A 26245-nucleotide genomic window follows, 5' to 3' on the forward strand; every position below is an offset into this window, starting at 1 on the left:
TTAATCTGCAGTCGTGGTCTGTTTTAGATTTGAGATGTTTCTGGATAGTTTTCTTAGACATAGAAGTGAAACATTTGAAAATGCAGTTCTCAAACTTGTTTGCATATTAGAATCACCTGGGGATCTTATAAAAATTCCAAAGCTCAGGCCACATCCCAGAACAATTAAATCATAACTTCTGGAGCGAGATACGAGCTTCAGTAGTTTTTGAGTCTCTGCAGCTGATTCCAATATGCAGACAAGTTTGGGAACCAGTGTTTTAAATGAACATTGGTCATGCCTCTGGTCTTTATGCAGGTGAACAACTCAGAAGCAAATTTACAACAGTAGTAAGAAAGACCAAATCTGCATTCCTGCTTCTTTGTTACCTCTTCTAAGGTTTTCCTCCATGTTTTCAAAAGCAATGAGAGATAAAATCCTACTTGGCTTAAAACCCACTAAGTGTTTATCAATGTCTTCCAGGAAATTCTGGTTTCATCTACTAATTATATCTCATAAGTTGGTACTACCACACTTTTCATTATATAGTGGTACGTATTACATATTTACTCATGTGTATGTATATGTGAATAAATACATGAAAGTTAAGAAATACACTCAGTTCAATTTTGTCTTCTTAATGCATGGCAGAAGGTCGCATATTTTGGGAGATGTATCACCATATCTATTAAAACATAGGGATTGTGATTTTAAGTTATTTAGCAGTGAAAGTCAGTTTTATACTGTGAGGATTATGTTATATTTCCTGCCTGACTGAACAATCCTAGGAATCACTCAAATGCAAAGAATTCTCAAACTATTAGAAATCCTAAATGAAGCTTCAGGATTTCAGAATATTCCATTGGATTGGCCAAAAACTTCATCCAGATTTTTCCATAATGTTTGTCTTATGGAAAATTTGAACAAACTTCCTGGCCAACCCAAATATTTCTTTTAGATTTTCATAGTCTGAAATGTAAAAAGTTTACTTGGATAGTGAGGAAAATAGAGCTTGGTCCTTTATATATTTGTATGATACTATATCATCATTACCTTATTAATATTTATTTCCCATGTTGTATAGCATTACAAAAGCATGATGTCAAATAACGAAAAAAAAATACAATTTAGTAACAAGTGTGGGGAACAAGCACACATTAGGGGAGTCCAGTGCCTAACAAGCTGTGGAGGACTCTTCAAGAGATTTGAGGCAAGGGGGAGTTTTAAAGCACATTAGAAGAGGCCAGGGCTTCTCTGGTGGCTCAGTGGTAAAGAATCTGCTTGCAATAAAGGGGACATGGGTTTGATCCTTGTGTCAGGAAGATCCCCTGGAGAAGAAAATGGCAGTCCACTCCAGTATTCTTTCCTGGGAAATCCTATGGATAGAGGAGCCTGGTGGGCTAGAGTCCATGAGATGGCAAAAGAGTTGGACACAACTTAGCGGCTAAACAGCAACGGTAAGAAGAGGCCAAGCAGAAACAGAACATGACTGATTAGGAGATCAGGGATTTCCTTTTAAGGCTAGTGGGTTCTATTTTCTAGGGTAAGGTAAACTAGCTGAAGCTGGTTTGGGGGATTTTGATTGGTGTATGTTAAGTTTCCTTGACAGTGATATATTTTGCATTAATGTTTTGATGATGAATTTGGTTTTGATTACTGATTGGGCCAGGCCACTGGGGCAACTTGCTTTTTATGAGTCCCAATATACGAATTACCTTTATCTTGATAGGTAATAATCAGCAGGGGTTGTTAATACCTTGAAGAAGAAAAGAAGAATTTCAGCAAAACATGTTTATCAAATCTGTGGAAAAGGAGACAGTGAAAGGGCTGGAAAATACATTACAAAATAGAACCAAAATCCCCAAAGATAACAATAGACTGGGAAGATATAGTTATCCAAAAGATGATAGGGTCCTATACTTGGCTATAAAATACCAAATTTTCAGCTATACAATGGGAAAAATATGAGACTTAGTGTTTAAACTAACAAAACTTAGGAAGATTTGTTAAATCCTTTATGTCTCAGTTCATAATGCACGCTGGAAAAGCTTACACAAATTTAATCTGCATCTATCAGGAGTCCTGTGCGTCTCATCAGTTCAGTTCAGTTCAGTCGCTCAGTCGTGTCTGACTCTTTGCGACCCCATGAATCGCAGCATGCCAGGCCTCCCTGTCCATCACCAACTCCCAGAGCTTACTCAAACCCATGTCCAACGAGTCGGTGATGCCATCCAACCATCTCATTCTCTGTCATCCCCTTCTCCTCCTGCCCCCAACCCCTCCCAGCATCAGGGCCTTTTCCAATGAGTCAACTCTTCACACGAGGTGGCCAAAGTCTTCTCATAGTACACCTGAAATATTAAATTAAATTCTGGCCATAATGGTTCATCAAAATAACCTGGTATACTTTCAAGAGGGATCAGGATGGGAAAGCATCTCAAAAGCATTTATGTTGAGAATATTAGGTCAAGCTAGAGATGTTTTTCTTAGAGAAACCACTGTTGCTGGTGTCATATAACTATGTCCAAATAGATAATCCATGTAGAAAAGGGATTGGACTTACATTTCTAGTCAGCATTAACACCAACACTTCTAATCTACTTCCCTTTATTATTTTTTACACAAACTATTAACATACTATTTCAAACTATTAGCACACACTGTGTGTGTAAAACTTCAGCACAGTTCAGCCGCTCAGTCATGTCCGACTCTTTGCGACCCCATGAATCGCAGCACGCCAGGCCTCCCTATCCATCACAAACTCCTGGAGTTTACTCAAACTCATGTCCATCAAGTCGGTGATGCCATCCATCCATCTTATCCTCTGTCGTCCCCTTCTCCTCCTGCCCTCAATCTTTCCCAGCATCAGGGTCTTTTCCAATAAATCGACTCTTTCCATGAGGTGGCCAAAGTACTGGAGTTTCAGCTTCAGCATCAGTCCTTCCAATGAACATCCAGGACTGATCTCCTTTAGGATGGACTGGTTGGATCTCTTTGCAGTCCAAGGGATTCTCAAGAGTCTTCAACACCACAGTTCAAAAGCATCAATTCTTCAGCACTCAGCTTTCTTCACAGTCCAACTCTCACATCCATACATGACCACTGGAAATATCATAGCCTTGACTAGACAGACCTTTGTTGGCAAAGTAATGTCTCTGCTTTTTAATATGCTGTCTAGATTGGTCATAACTTTCCTTACAAGGAGTAAGCATCTTTTAATTTCAAGGCTGCAGGCACCATCTGCAGTGTTTTGGAGCCCCCCAAAATAAAGTCTGACACTGTTTCCACTGTTTCCCCATCTATTTCCAATGAAGTGATGGGACCAGATGCCATGATCTTAGTTTTCTGAATGTTGAGCTTTAAGTCAACTTTTTCACTCTCCTCTTTCACTTTCATCAAGAGGCTTTTTAGTTCCTCTTCACTTTCTGCCATAAGGGTGGTGTCATCTGCATATCTGAGGTTATTGATACTTCTCCCAGAAATCTTGATTCCAGCTTGTGCTTCCTCCAGCCTAGCGTTTCTCATGATGTGCTCTGCATGGAAGTTAAATAAGCAGGGTGACAATATACAGCCTTGACGTACTCCTTTTCCTATTTAGAACCAGTCTGTTGTTCCATGTCCAGTTCTAACTGTTGCTTCCTGACCTGCATATAGGTTTCTCAAGAGGCAAGTCAGATGGTCTGGTATTCCCAACTCTTTCAGAATTTTCCAGAGTTTATTGTGATCCACACAGTCAAAGGCTTTGGCATAATCAATAAAGCAGAAATACCTGTTTTTCTGGAACTCTCCTACTTTTTCAATGATCCAGCGGGTGTTGGCAATTTGATCTCTGGTTCCTCTGCCTTTTCTAAAACCAGCTTGAACATTTGGAAGTTCACGGTCACGTATTGCTGAAGGTCTGACAGAATGTGGTCCACTGGAGAAGGGAATGGCAAACCACTTCAGTATTTTTACCTTGAGAACCCCATGAACAGAACAGTATAAACAGTGTAAAACTTAGTCCTCTTATTTCTTATTTGTATCCCCACCCCACTAGGATGAAAGCTACCCAAGGGCAAGGATTTTCTTAAGTATTTTATTAAATGATGACTACTCATAAGAGATGGAACTAAATCAATGGGTGAATGGCTCAGAGATTCAAATATTGTCCTACACTAAGAGAAAACTTTCCTTTCTGTTAGAAATATTAAAACTTTCTACCCTGGGTCAGAAAGTAGTGAGTGTTCTAACCTTGAACGTGTCAAAACATGTACTTCCTGAGTTTTACACTTAGAGAAATACTGTAGAAGTGATGCTGGCAAGCATGTGGTATTAGATAATCTAACTTCTTGATGAGATTTTATAATTTAGTAAAATCTATTCACACAAATTTTCTCTCAATATATTTAGACTAACTTTCTTAACAATGAGAACTAGTAAATGTTCAAATTAAATTTACAGCTATATATATATATGAAACCTGTGTTATTATTTAGTCTTGAACTTAAAAGTGGTACATTAAACAACTCTTCTTCTTGGGTTTTATATCTCCCCTTTTTTCCAAAATCAGTGATTCTGAAACACAGAACTTACGAAATTTGGGAACAATTATTGTAGAAACATCCCAGAAAATAAGTCCAACAGAAGACAGACGAGACCAGAAAGAAAGTGACCAAACAGAGGACAGCCAAATGCAAGGAAAAGAAATAGTACAGATATATCCAAATGTAGATGACAAGACCCCAAAGGTATGTAACAGTTTTGATTAATTATAGACTTTTTAATTTCATCTCGTGTCATAACTTAAATCAATTTTTGTTGCCAGTGATTTAATTTGAATCCTTAAAAATTGTTTTCTTTGTGATATGCAGTGAAAATACTCGCTTTTAAATAATTTTCAAGTACTAATTTGTTAAAAAATCTTTTGCATAGATAAAAATGTAAGTAGATATAATTTTCCTAAATATAAATCTTAAAGTATCTCAGCCAGAAATAAATGTGATAATAAGTTCATTACTGTTTTCAGGTACATAAAATATATGAAGAGAAGAAACTTCTGTTTTTATATTAGCTTTCATAATAACAAATTTAGTCTGACTAAATCTTTAAATTTCTGATTTCTACCTAATGTAAATACATTAGGCAATGTATATACATGTACAAATAAATACATAGTCCCCAAATGTATTTATTTTATTTTTCTGATTTATTTTTTATTTCACTCTAATGTATTTTATTCCCCAGTATATTTTAAGTCTTAAAATATTAAAGTTCCAAGACAACTTATTCAGTAATTCTTATTACTGAATATATCATGCCATTAAAGGTTTACTATTTGGCATAGATCAGTGAAAAACTGAGAAAAGATAATTTTATCTTGTTTTTTAAAGAAAATTAGCTTTGAATTAACCTGTAAGGTTCTTTAAAAACCTTGTCTAAAAACTATTTATTTTTTGAGATCTTGCCAGAACTTTGGAGTAAAAAGCTCAGGAATGACTAAAGTTTATCTTAGTTACTAGCATAATAAAGTTTAGATGAAAAATTATATGCTAAGTACCTGCTGATTGAGTGTTTGGTTGATAAATAGTTTTTAAAGAAATCTATTTTGCTACACATTATTTGGTTGGAATTTTTGTGTCGCTGAAGTTGATTATGTACAGCTTAATGAATTTATAAATAAAAGAAACTCATAATTCTACTCATAAAATAAGAGAATGAAGTATAAACTACTTTGCATAGATCTGTGTACATTGTTGGGAGTCAGAAAATTATAGTTGGTCAAATTGTACCAATTGTATTTGGCAAATATTAGAACTTCTCACTTATTCAAAGGTAGCCATTATCTTAATTTTAGTCACTCCCCTTCTTTTCTTTATTATTTTATTTCTCCTAACATGGTTAATTTTGCCTGTTTTTTAATTTTATGGAATCTGTATTTTATTTTGTCTCTGGCCTTTTTGTTCAATATTATGGGGAATATGTTCATTTTTATTGTTGTATATTATTTTAGTATTGGAATATATCACAGTTTATATACCCATTCTACTGCTGAATTTGGGGTTGCTTCAGTTTGGATTTCTTGTAAATGATGTTGTAATGAATATTCTTGTAAATACAAGTATGGGCATTTCTACAATGAAATGCCTAGGGGTAGGATTACTGCACCATAGAATATGTGTTTCTAAGATTTTAGGTGATACAGTTTTCCAAAGTGCGGTACCAATTTGTTGCATCCCCTAGCAGACTGTGAACATTTTTACTGCTTATCAACATGTGTTATGTTAGTCCTTCTTATCTCAGCCACTTTTTTTTTTTTTTTTACAAGCTCTCAGCCACTTTTGTTTGTATATTGAGGTATATTATTGTGAGTTTAATTTATGTTCTGTGATTACTAATAAGGCGTTGAATACTACTTCTTATAATTATTATTCATTTGGAGTTCTTCAGTGAATTGCTTCCTTAAGTGCTTCCTGCTTTACAAATGAATTGTCTGTCTTTTCCTTATTCATCTGGAGGAGTTCTTATGTATGCTACATATGAGTCTTCTGTTGATTATGTTCTTGCCCCACGCCATCCTGTGCCCTTTCACTCTTTTTAGTGGAATCTTTTGGGGGAATAAAACATCATAATTCTAACGTGGTCAAATTTAATAATTTTTTCCTCTATGAATAATACTTTTTTATGCTCTCTATAAATTTTTTACCTACTTCGACTTTGTATTTTTATACTACCTTACTTGTTGCCTTTTTCTGTACTGTCTGATTTACTGTTTTGATTTTGACCTCTATGTCTGGCATTGATTTTTACATGTGATGAATGATAGGGATTAAGTTTTACACTTTGCCCCACTCTGTGCAGTAGTACCACCTTTGTTGTAAATCAGGTGTGCATATACATATGGGTATGTAACTGGGTATTTTTCTTCTGTTCCATAAATATATTCATCTATATCATACTGTCTCATCACTGTTATTTTATAGTAGTCTTAATTGATAATAGAACAAGTCTTCCATCTTGTTTTCCTTCAAGAGTTCCTTCAGTATTCTTGGTCCTTTGTTCTTTGGAATCAGCTTCTCACAAACACACCTTTGGGATTTTGATAGGGACTCTATCAAAATAAATTAATAATGAAATGGTGAGGAGATTCTGAAAAGTAGAGAGGAGACACACCAAGTAGGGATCTCAGAATTGGAGGAACAACGTGGTTGGTGAGGTCTCTGGGTTTTCATTTTGCCTCATATATCCTGGCCTGGATGCTGAAGAAATATGCAACTTGGAAAGGCCAGTTGGTCAGAAGATAAAAGCTCCTATAAAACCCTGTTCTCTCTAGTCAAAGGAACAGGAAATGGACAGCCCAATAAAACAGAAAATTTTTACATAACTGCCCTACCCTAGCCAAACACCGTGGAAATAATTGCAACCCTACCTCTACCCTCAACCAGTAAAGACCTAGTGAGGAACATACACTTTCATTCTCACCTAGCTGTAAGAAAACATGCCTTCTCCTCCTTTCAGGGCTCATTGAAGAAGCACTGGTAATGACTCTTCCCTTCATGCCATTAGAGGCCATGTAGGGAGTTGGACATCCATCTGTATCCAGCGATGAAGAGATGGCCCTTTCCTTTCCTAACAGTGTTTCTCTCAGTTTCAGAGGTAAAGTGCGGAGATGGGGACTTTCATAACCTCCCATATCTATAAAGCCTCCCGTACCCTCTCCACTGTGTCAAGAGAGGCCAAGTGAGGAACGGAAACAAGGTCATTCTCCAATTCCCAACCAAGGTGGTATCAGCAGAGGTCTTTGGGGAGCCTGAGCTTTCACCCGCAGTGATATTAATGAGGTGCCCATTACCAACCACGATGTCATCAGAGACTGGACTTCCATCCCCAGCTGGGCAGTAATGAGGAATACAACACCTAAAATGTCCAGAATATAATTCAATATCATTCATCATACCTAGCTACCTGAAACACCTCAACTTGTATGAAAAAAAGACAGCAAGAGAAGCTAACAGCAAGATGACACAGCCACTCAAACTATATAATAGTTTAAAGTAGCTGTCATAAAAATGCTTCAAGAAGCATTTACAAACAGACTTGAAACAAATGAAAAACTAGAACATCTCAAGAATGAAGTTGAAATTCTCATCAAAGAAGTAGAAGATATAAAATAGAACCAAATGGAAATTTTAGCGAAAAAATAACTGCCCTGTGTTTGCACCACAAAGGATGTCATCAGTGCCCACCACTCAATGTGATGTCAGGACTGGTGATACCAAGCACCCCCCAGGAGGGGAAGAAAGGTTTAACACTTATATAATGGAATAGAGAACCTAGAAATGGATTTACAAGTATGAAAAATAACTGATTTTTGAAAAAGGTGCAAAACAGATCAGTAGAGGAGACAAATAGTGCTGGGAAAAAGGGAGATTTCCTAGGCAAAAAGATGAACCTAAACCTCACACTTTATACAAAAATTAGCTTGAAATAAATCACAGATAGTAATGTAAAGCAAATTCTAAGACTTTAAGAAGGAACCATAAGAGAAAATCTTAATAGGGTTTAGACTTAGAGCTTGTGGAAGACTTTTTAGACATGTTATCAAAAACACGGTCCCTAAAAGAAAACACCAGTAAATTAAACTGCATCAAGATTAAGAACTTTGCCTTTGTGAAAGACCCTCTGAAGAGGGTTTAAAAAACAAACAAAAAAAAACACGATACAGACCAGGAGGAAGTATTTATAAAACCATATATGTGACAAAAGACTGATATCTTGAATATATAAGGATTTTTGTTGAGGCTTAACAGTAGAAAAATAGTTCAATTAGAAAACAGGCAAAAGACATGAACAGATATTTCACAGAAACGAATAAATGGATAGCAAATAAGCACATATAAAGATGTTCAATATCATTAAGCATTAGGGAAATGCAGATTGAGACCCTGATGACATTCATATCTATTAGAACAGCTAAAATTACAAAATACCAGTGCTGACAAGGATGCAGAGAAATTGGATCTTTCATATAGTACTAGTGTGAGTATAAAGTGGTACAGCATTCTGGGGAGCAGTTGGTAGTTTCTTTTAAAGAAACTATATGCTTCCCTTGCAACCCAGCCATCTCACTCTTGGACATTTATCTCATAGATTAAGTTTATGTTTAGCCCAGACAGTTACATCTGTACATGAATGGTCATAACAGCTTTATTTTTAATAGCTAGAAACTGCAACAACAAAATTTTCTTCAGTAGCTGAATGGTTAATCAAACTGTGATGCATCCATACTATAGAATACTACTCAAGAATAAAGAAGATATACAGGCTTTTGCTATATGCAATACCCTAGCTTTGTGACCTCAGATTTCTCATCTGGAGTTGGAGTCTAGACTTTCCTTTCCTCCTACATCCTGTGTTGAGATTTAAATAAGTTTAAATATCTGTATGCAGATCAGGAAGCAACAGTTAGAACTCGACATAGAATAACAGACTGGTTCCAAATTGGGAAGGGAGTATGTCAAGGCTGTATATTGTCACCCTGTTTATTTAACTTATATGCAGAGGACATCATGAGAAACGCTGGGCTGGATGAAGCACAAGCAGGAATCAAGATTGCCGGAAAAAATATCAATAACCTCAGATTTGCAGATGACACCACACTTATAGCAGAAAGCAAAGAAGAACTAAAGAGCCTCTTGATGAAAGTGAAAGAGGAGAGTAAAGCAGTTGGTTTAAAACTCAACATTCAGAAAACTAAGATCATGGCATCCAGACCCATCACTTCATGGCAAATAGACGGGGAAACAGTGGAAATAGTGAGAAACTTTATTTTTCTGGGCTCCAAAATCACTGCAGATGGTGACTGCAGCCATGAAATTAAAAGACCCTTACTCCTTGGAAGAAAAGCTATGACCAACCTAGACAGCATATTAAAAAGTAGAGACCTTACTTTGCCAACAAAGGTCTGTCTAGTCAAAGCTATGGTTTTTCTAGTAGTCACGTACGGATGTGAGAGTTGGACTATAAGGAAAGCTGAGCACCAAAGAATTGATGCTTTTGAACTGTGGTGTTGGAGAAGACGCTTGAGAGTCCCTTGGACTGCAAGGAGATCTAACCAGTCCATCCTAAAAGAAATCAGTCCTGAATATTCTTTGGAAGGACTGATGCTAAAGCTGAAACTCCAATACTTTGGCCACCTGATGCGAAGAACTGACTCATTTGAAAAAACCCTGATGCTGGGAAAGATTGAAGGTGGGAGGAGAAGGGGACGGCAGAGAATGAAATGGTTGGATGGAATCACCGACTCCATGGACATGAGTTTGAGTAAGCTCCAGGAGTTGGTGATGGTCAGGGAAGCCTGGAGTGCTGGGGATGCAAAGAGTCAGACACAACTGAGCGACTGAACTAAAAGATCGAAAAGGATTATCACTTTGCTTATTCCTTGTCTCTGAATTTGTTTGTTTTGGCTGCAATGCACAGCTTGTAGGATCTTAGTTTCCCAACCAGGGATCAAACCCGGGTCCCCAGCAGTGAACGCCTGGAATCCTAACAACTGGTCCACCAGGAAAATCCCTCTGAATTATTGCTTTACTTTATTTTTGGCCTCAGAATTTACCGTAACACTTTCTCATGTTTAAAACATGATTTAAGCGTGCTTACTTCAAAGTATATTTCTGGATTTCTCATGAGTAGTAACACTGGAAATGGAAGCCTCTTTTTAATTTTAGGTCCAGTTAATTTGATACCAAGTAAGGTAACTAATTGGAGAAGGAAATGGCAACACACTCCAGTATTCTTGCCTGGAAAATCCCATGGACAGAGGAGCCTTGTAGGCTATAGTCTATGGGGTCGCAAGCATCGGACACTAGTGAGTGACTAAGCATGCACACATAATAACTAATATTGGTAATTTGGTAGTTCTGATTTGGATCTTTTTACAGTGGTCAGTACATGACCAGCACATAATATTAATTGAATCTTAATGATTAAAGAATTGACACGCTAGTAAAATGATGCTTAAAATTCTCCAGGCCAGGCTTCAGCAATACGTGAGCAGTGAACTTCCAGATGTTCAAGCTGGTTTTAGAACAGACCGAGGAACCAGAGATCAAATTGCCAACATCTGCTGGATCATCAAAAAAGCAAGAGAGTTCCAGAAAAACATCTATTTCTGCTTTATTGACTATGCCAAAGCCTTTGACTCTGTGGATCACAATAAACTCTGGAAAATTCTGAAAGAGATGGGAATACCAGACCACCTGATCTGCCTCTTGAGAAACCTATATGCAGGTCAGGAAGCACCAGTTAGAACTGGACATGGAACAACACACTGGTTCCAAATAGGAAAAGGAGTACGTCAAGGCTGTATATTGTCACCCTGCTTATTTAACTTCCATGCAGAGCACATCATGAGAAACGCTGGGCTGGAGGAAGCACAAGCTGGAATCAAGATTTCTGGGAGAAGTATCAATAACCTCAGATATGCAGATGACAATACACTTACAGCAAAAAGTGAAGAAGAATTAAAGAGCCTCTTGATGAAAGTGAAAGAGGAGAGTGAAAAAGTTGGCTTAAAGCTCAACATTCAGAAAACTAAGATCATGGCCTGTGGTCCCATCACTTCATGGCAGATAAATGGGGAAACAGTGGCTGACTTTATTTTTTTGGGCTCCAAAATCACTGTAGATGGTGATTGCAGCCATGAAATTAAAAGACACTTACTCCTTGTAAGGAAAGTTATGACCAATCTAGACAGCATATTAAAAAGCAGAGACATTACTTTGCCAACAAAGGTCTGTCTAGTCAAGGCTATGGTTTTCCCGTTGTCATGTATGGATGTGAGTTGCACTATAAAGAAAGCTGAGCACTGAAGAATTGATGCTTTTGAACTGTGGTGTTGGAGAAGACTCTTGCGAGTCCCTTGGACTTCAAGGAGATCCAACCAGTCCATTCTAAAGGTGATCAGTCCTGGGTGTTCATTGAAAGGACTGATGTTGAAGCTGAAACTCCAATACTTTGGCCACCTCATGTGAAGAGCTAAGTCATTGGAAAAGACCCTGATGCTGGGAAAGTTTGAGGGCAGGGGGAGAAGGGGACGACAGGGATGAGATGGTTGGATGGCATGACCGACTCAATGGACATGGGTTTGGATGGACTCCAGGAGTTGATCTGGACAGGAAGGCCTGGTGTGCTGTGGTTCATGGGGTCGCAAAGAGTCGGACACGACTGAGCAACTGAACTGAACTGAACTGAACTGAAATGATTAATTTAAAATCAAGCAAATAAAAAAAATCAAGCAAAAATAATAAATAAAAATACCTTGAGAAATGAAACATTTCATTTATAGGAAAGAATTTATTTTAAAGGTCGTTCCTATCTTAGATAGTAGTTTTTGGTATTTGTGTTAATAAATCAGCTTTTTACTTTAAGTACATGCTTTATATATAATTTAGTATAACGTATATGTCTGTCGATATAGAATCTATGGCTCAATGTCAGAATAACATTCAGTTAAATTTTTACTTTCCTTCAACTGAAGTGGGTTTTTTGAAAAAAGTTCTTTTATTTAAAGAAATAATTCTCTAGATTGATATTGTTCCTGTTTCCCTGGAAATAAATTCTTAAACAAGATGATATACTTTATTGTTAGGATTTGTAATATTTTGAAACATATTCCTATTTAAATTTTTGTTTGGGGAAAACTTTTATAGATTGGTGAAACAGTTTGGAACAAATCAAAATGGTTTCATTTTATTTAGCCTCAGTGTATTGCAATGTCATGAGGAAAACATACAGCTTCAAAGAGAATCACATTGTTATCATCACTATTATTTTAATTTTGTTTGCCGAAATTACTTATAACTCTACAACAGAGAACAGTATTTTAGAAAAGGAGCTAGATTTCCAAAGAATGTTATAAAATATTATTGTATTTTTGTTGCTTCTACTGTTTTTACTCCTAACTTTTTAAACTGTCCTTTAGGTTAAATTTCTACTACTTTTGTGTTGATTTTTGTATTTTTATCTTCTCCCTGCTAGGTCAACTTTAGTGCACTGTTAGTTCATTTATGAGTTCTTGACATCAGTTACAGATTTTTATTGTCCAGATTTCTTTCACTATGCATAAATACATACATTTCTAAGTAAATAAATAAATAATATATAATTTTGTTGGTTCACTTGAAATTATCATCAGTTATAATCTAATTTTTATGAAACTTTCAAATTTAGACTTATTTTCACAAGAATGCCAAAAAATCAGCTCTTCAAAAGAAGAATAGCAGTATTCAAAAGACTTCACATACAGCAGGTCCTACCAGAGGTAAGAATATATATGAAATTAACAATGTCTTTTTAACTTAACAAGATCTTTAAAAAATTATTTAAAATATTGTTTTTATATAGTTAACAGAGAAAAATGGAAAAATATAACTGCCCAGAAATCAAATAGTAATGTCGTTTTATTACGAGAACGGATTGTATCCTTGCAACAGCAAAACAGTGTACTTTTGAATGCCAAAAAAGCAGCAGAACTGGCTGTTAAAGAATATAAAGAAGTCAATGAAAAGCTCCTGCATCAGCAGCAAGTGTCTGATCAACGATTTCAAACAAGCAGACAGACAATAAAGGTAAGGAAACTTCAAAATAAATTATAGTAGACTGTATTATAAAAATGGATATTTTGTTTTACATGTGTTTTGAGGTTTATATTTGTGTTAGACATGCCTATGAGTTTAAAAAATTCCTAGGTACTGTTAAACTGGTTTAGTGTTTAATATCTAGATTTCTAAAATAAGTTCTTGTTAAGGAGAACTCCAAATCTTGTGACACATTACTAGAGTTTCTTTTCCACTTAGATTTTTTCTTTATTTTAGCATTTTAATATATTTATTCTGTTGTATCTTAGATTTTAAACAGACTCCAACTATTCATTTAGCTTATCCATTTGCCCATTCTAAAACTTTCCATTTATCACTATAAGTCACAGTATTAACTAGTAATTGCCCTAGTTCTTTGTAAATGCTTATATAAAATGTGAAACTTTGAGGTAAATATCTGTATTAATGTGTTTCTGTAATATATATGATTTTACTCAGGTGAGTTGAGTTTTCTGCAACTTATTAGACACATTATACCTACTGTTTGTTATCATAGTTTAATCTTAAGACAAATGAAAAAGAAAAGATTATTCCTTCAAATCTCTATTCTTTTCTTAAAAAATTTTATTGAAGTATTTACATTAACAATGTTGTGTTAATTTCTGCTGTACAGCAAAGAGACTCAATTATGCATGTTGTTCTTTTTCATGTTCTTTCCCATTATGGCTTATCACACACTACTGACTGTGGCTCCTTGTTTATTCATCCTATGCATGATAGTGTGTATTTGCTATTCCTAAACCCCCAATCTTTCCCTCCTCTACCCCTCTCCACTTTAGCAACCACAGGTCTGATGTATGTGACTGTGAGTCTGTTTTGTTTCATAGATATGTTTTTTGTGTGTGATATTTTAGGTTTTGTATAAGTGATATTATATGGTATTTGACTTTCTCTTTCTAACTTACTTCATTTAGTATGATAAGCTCTAGGTTCAGCCATGTTGCTGCAAATGGCGTTGTTTCATTCTTTTTAATGGCCGAGTAATATTCCATTGTGTGTGTGTGTGTGTGTGTTCAGTTGCTCAGTCGTGCTGACTCTGCGACCCCATGGACTATAGCCCACCAGGCTCCTCTGTCCATGGAATTTTCCAGTCAAGAGGACACAGTGGGTTGCCATTTCCTCCTCCAGGGGATCTTCCTGCCCTAGAGACTGAACCTGCTTTTCCTGCAGCTCCTGCATTCACAGGCTGATTCTTTACCACTTAGCCACCTGGGACCTTTTAGATGTATCTTCTTTATCTACTCATGTTAATGGACATGTAGGTTATTTCCATGTCTTGGCTATTGTGAATAGTGTTGCTTTGAAATAGGAGTGCTTATCAGTTCAGTTCAGTTCAGTTCAGTCGCTCAGTCATATCCACTCTTTGCGGCCCCAAGGACTGCAGCACGCCAGGCCTCCCTGTCAATCGCCAACTCCTGGACTTTACTCAAACTCATGTCCATTGAGTCGGTGATGCCATCCAACATCTCATCATTCTCTGTCGTCCCCTTCTTCTCTGACTTTCAGTCTTTCCCAGCATCAGGGTCTTTTCAGATGAGTCATTTCTTTACATCAGGTGGCCAGAGTATTGGAGTTTCAGCTTCAACATCAGTCCTTCCAATGAATATTCAGGACTGATTTCTTTTAGGATGGACTGGTTGAATCTCCTTGCAGTCCAAGGGACTCTCAAGCGTCTTCTCCAACACCACAGTTCAAAAGCAACAATTCTTCTGCGCTCAGCTTTCATTATAGTCCAACTCTCACATCCATACCCGACTACTGGAAAAACCATAGCTTTGACTAGATGGACCTTTGTTGGCAAAGTAATGTCTCTGCTTTTTAATATGCTGTCTAGGTTGGTCATAGCTTTTCTTCCAAGGAGTAAGGGTCTTTTAATTTCATGGCTGCAGTCACCATCTATAGTGATTTTGGAGCCCCAAAAAATAAAGTTTCTCACTATTTCCACTATTTCCCTATCTATTTCCCATGAAGTGATGGGACTGGATGCCATGATCTTAGTTTTCTGAATGTTGAGCTTTAAGCCAACTGCTTTACTCTCCTCTTTCACTTTCATCAAGAGGCTCTTTAGTTCTTCTTTGCTTTCTGCTATAAGTGTGGTGTCATCTGCATATCTGAGGTTATTGATATTTCTCCCAGCAATCTTGATTCCAGCTTGAGCTTCATCCAGCCCAGCCTTTCTCATGATGTCCTCTTCATATAAGTTAAATAAGCAGGGTGAAAATATACAGCCTTGAGGTACTGCTTTCCCGATTTGGAACCAATCTGTTGTTCCATGTCCGATTCTAACTGTTGCTTCCTGACCTGCATACAGATTTCTCAAGAGGCAGATCAGGTGGTCTGGTATTCACATCTCTTGAAGATTTTCCATAGTTTGTTGTGATCCACGAAGTCAAAGGCTTTGACATAGTCAATACAGCAGAAGTAGATGTTTTTCTGGAACTCTCTTGCTTTTTCAATGATCCAAAAGATGTTGGCAATCCAGCTTTTCTCAGTCCAGCTTGGACATCTGGAAGTTCATGGTTCATGTTTGTTGAAGCCTGGCTTGGAGAATTTTGAGCATTACTTTACCAGTGTGTGAGATGAGCACAATTGTACAGTAGTTTGAGCATTCTTTGGCATTGCCTTTCTTTGGGATTGGAATGAAAACTGACATTTTCCAGTCCTGTGGCCACTGCTGAGTTTTCCAAATTTGCTGGCATATTGAGTGCAGCACTTTCACAGCATCATCTGTTAGCATATGAAATAGCTCAACTGGAATTCTATCACCTCCACTAGCTTTGTTCATAGTGATGCTTCCTAAGCCCCACTTGCCTTCACATTTCATGATGTCTTGCTCTAGGTGAGTGATCACACCATCGTGGTTATCTGGGTCATGAAGATCTTTTTTGTATAGTTCTTCTGTGTATTCTTGCCACCTCTTCTGAAAATCTTCTGCTTCTGTTAGGTCCGTACCATTTCTGTTCTTTATTGTGCCCATCTTTCCATGAAATTTCCCCTTGGTATCTCTGATTTTCTTGAAAACATCTCTAGTCTTTCCCATTCTGTTGTTTTCCTCTATTTCTTTGCATTGATCACTGAGGAAGGCTTTCTTATCTCTCCTTCCTATTCTTTAAAACTCTGCATTCAAATAGGTATGTCTTTCCTTTTCTCCTCTGTCTTTTTAAATTGTAGTTTTTTCTGGGTATATGCCCAGGAATAAGATTGCTGGATTACTTGGCAGCTCTATTTTCAGTTTTTTGAGGAACCTCCATCCTGTTTTCAATAGTGGCTGCACCAATGTAAGTTCCCGCCAAAAGTGTAAGAGGGTTCCCTTTCTCCACATTCCCTTTAGCGTTTATTATTTATTGACTTTAATGATCACCATTCTGACTGATGTGAGTTGGTATCTCATTGTCGTTTTGATTTTTTTAATTTACTTTTTATTGTAGGATAAAAGCTTTACAGAGTGTAGTTTTGATTTGTATTTCTCTAGTAATTGGTGATGATGAACATCTTTTCATGTACCTATTGGCCATCTGTATGTCTTCTTCAGAAAAATGTCTACTTTGATCTTCTGCCCTTTTACAATTGAGTTTTATTTTTTGTTGTTATTGAATTGTAAGAGCAATTTGTATGTTTTGGAAATTAAGCCTTTGTTGGTTGCATCGTTTGCAAGTAGGTAGGATTTTTTTTTTTCCCGTTTTGTTTATTGTTTCCTTTGATGTGCAAAAACATGTTTGTTTAGGTCCCATTTGTTTATTTTTGCTTTTCTTTCTTTTGGGAGTTTTCTTAAGTCTACATTCTTAAAGGTATTTGCTTATATAAGGAATGATTTGTTGTTTTACACAGAAGAAATCCTTTTATTGTTTTAGAAAATAATTTTTAAATTACCATCACACATAGTTACAAATTATGCTTAAATTCTCCACTTCCAAAATCTAGTGCTTCAATTCAAGCAATACTTGGAAGTATTTTAGTTATAAAGTATTAGTGGTTTATTAGTTGTAATAATAGGAACTATGTTTTGGCTTTATTTCCATAGTGACCTTATACCCAGCCCTGACCCTTGTTCCAAACTTAAACTGAAAAATACTTTCTATGATCTGGTTTTTTATCAGTGTGCTAAGACTTGTTTTGTGGCATAACATATAGTAGATCTTGGAGAATGCTCTGTTTGCACTTAATAAGAATTTGCATTATTGTTGTTAGGTTGTGGAGGTGGTGGTTTAGTCACTAAGTCATGTCTAACTCTTGCGACCCCATGGATTATAGCCTGCCAGGCTCCTCTGTCCATGGGATTCTCCAGGCAAGAATACTGGAGTGGGTTGCCATTCCCTTCTCCAGGAGATCTTCCCAACCCACGAATTGAACCTGGGTCTCCTGCATTGCAGGCAGATTCTTTACTGACTACAAGGGAAGCTACAAGTTGTTAGGTTGAGTTTACTGTATATATTTGTTAGGTTTGGTTGGTTAATACTAATGTTCAGTTCTTCTGTCCATGCTGGTTTTCTGTCTAGTTCTGTCAGTTATTGAGAGTGATGTAAATGAGGTATCAATTGTTGAGAGTGGGTAATGTCAGTAACTTGAATGAAACAATTCGCATATAGATAATTCTCATTTAATTCAGTGGTTGTTACAATATGGACAAACTTGTGCAGCCATCACCAAAATCAGTTCTAGAGCATTTTCATAACATCACAAAGAGATTCTTAAACCTTTAGTCATCATCCTTCTATTGCTCCTAAGCAATCACCAATCTACATTGTGTTTATATGGATTTGCCTATTCTAGACATTTAATATAGATGAAATCAACAATATATGACCTTTTGTGTCTGGCTTCTTTCACTTAGCATATTTTCTAAGAGTTCATCCACTCTTAGTGTAAGGACTTTGAAAATTTACTCCTCCATAAACACAACGGAAAAAAGGGCAAAAATTGTTGAGAATAATAAACATTTTCATAACACTAGGTGCAGAACTAAGTCTTATCAGGGATAATGTAATATTCCTAAGGCCATTAATAGATGGCTCAAGGAAGTTAAAAGTTTTCTAAACTATGAATTCCTTATCTGTTTAGAAAGACTGAAGATCCGACCACAGTATTTTACATGAGAACTATGAAGCATTTTATAGACACTCTCTGTGCACATTGGGGAGCACTTATAATTCTTCAGTGAAACTCTGGAAATTAACCATACTTGCAAGGATCTAAGGACTGTTTATTCAAGAAAAACAGCTATGTCTAGATAAGAACAGGAAACTTTGTGGCATTTTAATTTGTTCCATTCCCCATTCTCCCAGCTCAGCAGTAGCCTGGGAAAGATGATAGTTCATGTTCCCCATGCATCATGGTAGCTAACAAAAGAAGCAGAATGAAACTGAAACTCCTTGTAAACCTCATTCCCAAATAATTGTCATTTGTTCTTTCTAATGGTTCTCTGGAAAACCCCAGGGACCATGATGTCATTCAGTGTGGACAGCCTTCTTGGCTCAGGGTTTGGTGGATAGAGTTGTCAGATAAAATGTTTTAACTTCATATGCCTGAGGTGATGGATTCCAGTTCAGGTCAAACAGTATATTAATCAATAAGCTTGAACGGAAAAACTGGGGAATAAGATGCCCCTAAGAGTTTTGAAAAGCTCTGATGTATTCTTGGGCATCTAGAGAACACTTGCATTCATAGAGCTATGTGCTCTATGAATGCAAAGGAAAGGAAAGGAAATGAGGGAGCCCAGTCTCCCATCTGTATCTTACCATAAGACACTGTATAAGAAGATAGTAAATGTTAAGGCAGTATTGTTTATAACAGCATTAGTAATAATAGGCAAAAGGTGGAAACAATGGAAATGCCCCCTAGTGAGTAGATAAACAGGTCGTGATATACAAGGGAATATTATTAAACCATAAAAAATTAGTGAAATATTGATACACAATACAATGTGAATGAATCTTAAGAACATTGTATCTCCCAAAAGTAGTAAGTCGCAAAAGAGCTACATATCGTAATGATTCCATTTATCTAGAATATTCAGAATAGGCAAATCTATACAGACAGAAAAATTAGTGGATGCTGATAGCTGGGTGAAAGAAGAATATGGGAGTGGTTGCTAAAGTGTAGAGGTTTCTTTTTAAAGTGATAAAAATGCTCTCAAGTTGACTGTGGTGATGGTAGAACATACCTGTGAATATATGAAAAAACATTGAAGTGTACTTTAAATAGGTGAATAGTGTGGTATGTGAATTTTACTTCAATAAAACTTTTTAAAATGTTGGTTTTAAACAGGAAAATAAACAGACATAGTATCTGCACAAATGTTGCTGATAATATATTCATTGTTGACAGAATAACCAAAATTGTTCTCTATTCAAATTAATAAAGTTTTCAATATAAAAATTAATTAGGTAATATAAGAACTAGATAACATTTTAGGTGTGTGAAGAACCTACTTTTATGTGAAGCATTTAGGTTCAATTATTACTACACTCAGCAAAGTAAAATGTGTGTAAGGTAAATTTTCTTAAAATTAGTTTCTAATTAAAACAATGTGGTTTTGTTTTCCTAACATATTCACTGCTCTACTGCAAAAATGAATATCAAGAAATAGAAATATGTTAACACTAACACTATTGATTAGCTTTTCCGGTTTGAAGACACAGTTCTTTGATTTACGAACCTTTACTCATAATACATCTGAACATGTTAAAAATGAATTCCAAACCTTAAGAATAACAAGATGTAAATGTCATCCTCTTTTGCCCAAGCAGTATTACTTAAGTATATTGTATCTGTGGAGCCACCTCTATAGTCACATGTATGATATCATATAGATTTAAACAATGTTGATTCAGTGACAGAAGGAAAGTATTAGAATTCATATTACAAAAGAAAATACAGCTTTACATATAAATCCACCTTTTAGAGAGTATTATGAATGTTTTTATTAGGTATTAAATCATTAATATATGATTTTTTTGTAATCATTTGCAAATTTTTGTGAAAGATCTGTACCTTCCTATTTTTTTATGTGTAAATTGTGAATTTTTGTGAAATTTTGTATCCTGTAAACTCTATTTTTTTTCTTCCTTAAGGGTATTCTGAAGACATCTTAGATGGAAATGAGGAACATGCTACTGGAAGCAGTTAGAAATGCAGTCCTTGTAATAGTGTGTCAAAAACTTTGCTGTAGTGCATTCCAATGTTTTATAATAAGTAGAACTTGTGAGCAGTGAAGTTGTAATTTTTTTTAATTAAGACTATTTTTTGGAGCGCTTTTAGGTTTACAGCAAAAGTGAGAGGAAGGTACAGATCTTTCTCCTTTACCTCTTGCCTCTATACATGCATACCCTCTCCCATGACCAGTATCCCCACCCGAGAGGTACATTTGTTAAAACTGGTGAGCCTTCAGTGACGCATCATAATCATCCAAAGCTTATCGTTTACAGTTCTACTCTTGGTATTGCACATCCTTTGGGTAAATGTGTAATGCTGCTGCTGCTGCTGCTGCTGAGTCGCTTCAGTCGTGTCCAACTCTGTGCGACCCCATAGACGGCAGCCCACCAGGCTCCCCCGTCCCTGGGATTCTCCAGGCAAGAACACTGGAGTGGGTTGCCGTTTCCCTCTCCAATGCATGAAAGGAAAAGTGAAAGTGAAGTCGTGCAGTAGTGTCTGACTCAGCGACCCCATGGACTGCAGCCTACCTGGCTCCTCCATCCATGGGATTTTCCAGGCGAGAGTACTGGAGTGGGTTGCCATTGCCTTCTCCAAATGTGTAAAATTATATGTATCCATTCATGTGCCCATTTCACTGACTTTAAATCCTCTGAGCACTATCCATTTACCCCTCCCCACCACCAACCCCTGGTAACCACTAATATTTTTACTGTTTCCATAGTTTCCCCTTTTGCAGAATGTTATATATGTGAAATTATATAGTATGGAGAATTTTCACGTTGATTTCTTTTTCTTAGTAATATGCACTTAAATTTAGTAATTTGCACTTAAATTTCAGTAATATGCACTTAAATCTTAGTAACATGCACTTTCTTCTTTCTTTTCATGGCCCAGTAAGTCGTTATTTCCAGCACTGAATAATATTCTATTGTCTGAAGTGGAATATTATTCCATTACTAATAATCCATAGATTATTTATCATTCACTTATTGAAAGACATCTTGATTGCTCCGTCTTTTGGCAGTTTCGAATAAAGCTGCCATAACCATCCACGTGCCAGTTTTTGTGTAGATGTATATTTTCCTTGGATAAATACCAAGGTGCACAATTGCTGGGTTATATGTTAAGAGGATGTTTGGTTTTGTAAGAAACCACCAAACAGACCTCCAAAGTGACTGAAACATTTTGCATTCCTAACAATAATAAATGTGAGTTCCTGTTACTTTATATTCTGGCCTGCATTATGTGTTGTTGTTTTTCCAGGTTTGGGCCATTCTCGTATACATGTAGGGCTTCCCTGGTAGCTCAGCTGGTAAAGAATCCACCTGCATTGTGGGAGACCTGGGTTTGATCCCTGGGTTGGGAAGATCCCCTGGAGGAGGACATGGCAGTGTACTCCCATATTCTTGCCTGGAGAATCCCCCTGGACAGAGGAGCCTGGTGGGCTACAGTCCATGGGTGTGCAAAAGGTTGGACATGACTGAGCGACTAAGGACAGCACAGCACATATATGTGTGGTGGAATTTCATTGTTATTTTAATTTGCATTTCTGATTACCTATGATGTGGAACATCTTTCTATATGCTTATTTCTTAGGTGGTTATCTTCTTTGATAAGATCTTTTTTTCTTTAAGATGCTTTTTAAAAAAATTTTTAATTGGAGACTAATTACTTTACAATATTGTGGTGCTGCCTATTCTTTAACTGGGTGGTTTTCTTGATGCTGAGTTGTTTTTTTAAATTTTACTGTTTTTTAAAATTTTAAATTTTTTAAATTTGACTGTGCTGGGTCTTCGTTGCTGCATGGGCTTTTCTCTAGTTGAGGGGATTGGGGGTTACTTTCTAGTTGGGGTGTGTGGGCTTATCATTATGGTGGCTTCTCTTGTTACAGAGCACAGGTTTCAGTAGTTGCGGTTCTTGGGCTCTAGAGCACAAGCTCAATACCTGTGGCTTAGTTACTCCATGGCACATGGGATCTTCCTGAATCAGAGGTCGAACCTGTGTCTCCTGCAATGACAGGCACAGATTCTTTTGCCACTGAGCCACCAAGGAAGCCCACTGATGACTTTTAAATACTCATTGTATATTTTGTATAACAGTCCTCTGTCAGATGTGTCTTTTACAAATATTTTCTTCCATTCTGTGTCCAAATGGGTCTACTCAATCTCACAACTTTGTCTTTCACAGAGTAGAAGCTTTTAATCATAATGAAGTCTGGCTTATCATTGTTTTTTCCTGGATTATGCCTTTGATGTTGTATCTTAATGTGGTCACCACACCCAAGGTCATTTAGAGGTTTTCCTGTGTTTTCTTCTAGCAGGTTTTTGTTTGTCTTTACCCTTAGCTCTGTGATCCATTTTAAATTAATTTTTGTGAAGAACTTGTAAGGAATGTGTCTAGATTCTTTTATTGCCTGTATACATCTGATTGTTTTAGCACAATTTCTTGGAAAGTCTTATCTTATCTCCGTTGTTTTGACTTTGCTTCTTTGTCAAAGATCAGTTGATTGTATTTACATGGTCTATTTCTGGTCTCTCTCTTCTGTGCCATTGACCTATTTGTCCTTTCTTTTGCCAATACCAACACTGTCTTGATTACTGTAGCTTTACAATAAGTCTTGAAGTCAGATAGTTTAAGTCTTCCAACTTTGTTCTTCTCCTTCAATATTGTGTTGGTTAATCTGGGTCTTTTATCTCTTCATATAAATGTTAGAATCAGTTTGTCAGGATATACAAAATAACTTGCTTAGATTTTTATTGGGATTGCAATGAATTTATAGATCCAGTGGCAAAGAATTGATATCTTGACAATATTGCAACTTCTTTTCCATGAACATGGAATATCTCTGTTTATTTAGAACTTTGATTTCTTTTATCAGAGTTAAACTTTTTTTTCATGTCAAACTTTTTAGGAATGCTAATATAAATGATGTTTTGCTTTCAGTTTCAAATTCCACTTGTTCATTACTGGTATATAAGAAGGGGATTGACCTTTGTACGTTAACCCTATATACTTACAGCCATACTGTAATCACTTATTTGATTCAGAAGGTTTTTGTCTATTCTTTCAAGTTTTCTACATAGACAATTATATCATCTATGAACAAAGATGGTTTTATTTCTTCCTTCCCAATTTTTATATATTTTAGTTCTTTTTTGTATCTTCTTGACTTAGCTAGGACTTGCAATATGATGAGAAGCCTTTGTGAGAGGAGACGTCTTGCCTTGTTTTTTATCTTTGTGAGAAAGCTCAAGTTTCTTACCATTAAGTGTGATGTCACCTGAGGGTTTTTGTAGATACAGTCAACGCTTGATACTCATGGGGAATTGGTTGTAGAACCCCTGTGGATACCAAAACGCACAGATGTTCAGGTAGCTTATATTGAATGGCATAGTATTTGAATATAACTTACATATATCCTTCATTATACTTTAAATCACCCCTAGATTACTTATAATGCCTAATAAAATATAAATGCTTATTAATACAATGTAAGTGCTATACAAATAGTTACCATTGTATGGCAAATTCAAATTTTGCTTCTTGGAATTTTCCAGATTTGTTTAAAAATAATTTTTATCTTCTGTTAGTTGAATTCATGGATGTGGAAGCTGTGGATATGTAGGGCTGACTATAGTCTTAATCAAGTTAAATCCCACTTGGTCATGGTATACAATTATTTTTGTACATTGTTGAATTTAATTTTCTATTATTTTATGTAGGATTTTTACATCTAAGTTCATGAGAGATATTGGTCTGTAATTCTGGATCACAGAATTAGGAAGTATTTCCTCTGCTTCTGTCCTCTGAAAGAGATTGTAGAGAATTGCATTATTTCTTCTTTACAAGTTTAGTAAAAATTAACTAGTGAACCTATCTGGACTTGATGCTTTTTATTTTAGAGGTTATTAATTGTTTATCCTATTTTTTAAATAAACATAGGCCTATTCAGATTTTCTGGGCTTCCCAGGAGGCACACTGGCAAAGAATCTGCCTGCCAGTGCAGGAGACACAAGAGATGTGGGTTCAATTTGTGGGTTGGAAAGATCCCCTGGGGTAGGAAATGACAACCCACTCCAGTATTCCTGCCTGGAAAATTCCATAGACAGAGGAGCCTGGCAGACTATAGTCCATGGGATTACAAAGAATCAGATACAACTGAGCACACATACACACACATTCAGATTGTCTATGTCTTCTTGTGAGTTTTGGCAAGTTATGTCTGTCAAGGAATTGGTCCATTTCTTCTAGGTTATCAAATTTGTGGGCATAGATTTCTTTGTATTATTCTTTTATTAATTTAAAGTCCAAGTCTCTGTGGTTATATCCCCTCTTTCATTTTGTATATATTAGTATATATTTATATTTCATATCACATTAAATTTAAGGCACTTAAAATATCATAACATTTTAAGGCATTTAGAATTTTTAGAGCATTTTCATATAGTTTTAAAATTTGATATACCCAAAATCTCTTTGATTTAATTCAGATAGGAATTATTACTCTATTTTTCTATAGAAAGAAACAGAAACTATATGTGAGTGACTTATCCAAGACTCATGACCACAGAGACTTGGACTTTATATTTTTACTACAGAGTACTCTAATTATCCTGCACATATTTTTAGGAAATTTTAAACTATTGATTTTACATTTTGCCCCTTTAAAGTATAGTAGAATTAAATTTAAGATATAATAATGTGATCTCAAAGTTTTGAACTCACATATACTTACATTTAAGAAGTAGAATTTTAATATTTTTATTAGTTGCATTGGAATAGAAGTTTAATATTTGACAAAAATTTTCAACTTCAGCCTATGGCTTCTGTGATTTCCACAGCCAAACAGTGTAAACACACAGAAAATTTAATATATTTAAATTGACCATCTGTCTGAAAAACATTTGAAATTATCTATATCAGTACTTATTTAATCATTATTCTATAGTCTCATTCTATAGCACTTAAACATACATAATGTAAAAGAAATTATCTCCTCTCATCAAGATACCAGTTTTATATGTCTGCTTTAAATTTCTCCAATGACTGTTTCCAAGAGTCATTCCTAGTCTAGTCTGTATTACTATAATTGCCTTAAGATTTTTTATAATACACTTGTCTTTTCAACTGTTAACTCTTAGTAGTTAATATCACTAACATTAGCAGAATTTCCTATCTCAGCCAATCCTGTTATTCCTTTGTAGGTGATGCTTAAAACTACATGTCCTTTATGTGTTCTGTTTCACTATAGAAGACATCTTCTTTTGGTTTTCTGTCACCACTAACTCACTGTGTGCCAAAAAAAAAAAAGAATAATAATAAAGAACAAATCTTCCCAAACTATTCTCTCCCAAAATATTTCCACAGAACCATCTTAGACTGTTTATTGTTTTGACCCCTAAATCAACAACCAAATTCTATTGTTCATTCCTGTTTAATTTCCATTTCTAGTGGCACCAGTTATTTCTTTTTCCTTGAGT

The 26245-nt window shown here is 36.0% G+C and overlaps 1 protein-coding gene across 1 annotated transcript in view; it reads left to right on the forward strand.

The window, feature by feature from the left end:
- The window catches only part of CNTLN (centlein), a 313542-nt gene that overhangs the window by 221682 nt on the left and 65615 nt on the right, over positions 1-26245 (forward strand). The window contains exons 16-18 of the mRNA XM_043486610.1: positions 4529-4706; positions 13186-13276; positions 13360-13583. Of these exons, the coding sequence (XP_043342545.1) occupies positions 4529-4706; positions 13186-13276; positions 13360-13583 (493 nt within the window). The remainder of the gene's footprint in view (positions 1-4528; positions 4707-13185; positions 13277-13359; positions 13584-26245) is intronic.

This window comes from Cervus canadensis, chromosome 14 (genome assembly GCF_019320065.1).
Source record: "Cervus canadensis isolate Bull #8, Minnesota chromosome 14, ASM1932006v1, whole genome shotgun sequence".
NCBI classification, from domain to species: Eukaryota; Metazoa; Chordata; class Mammalia; order Artiodactyla; family Cervidae; genus Cervus; species Cervus canadensis.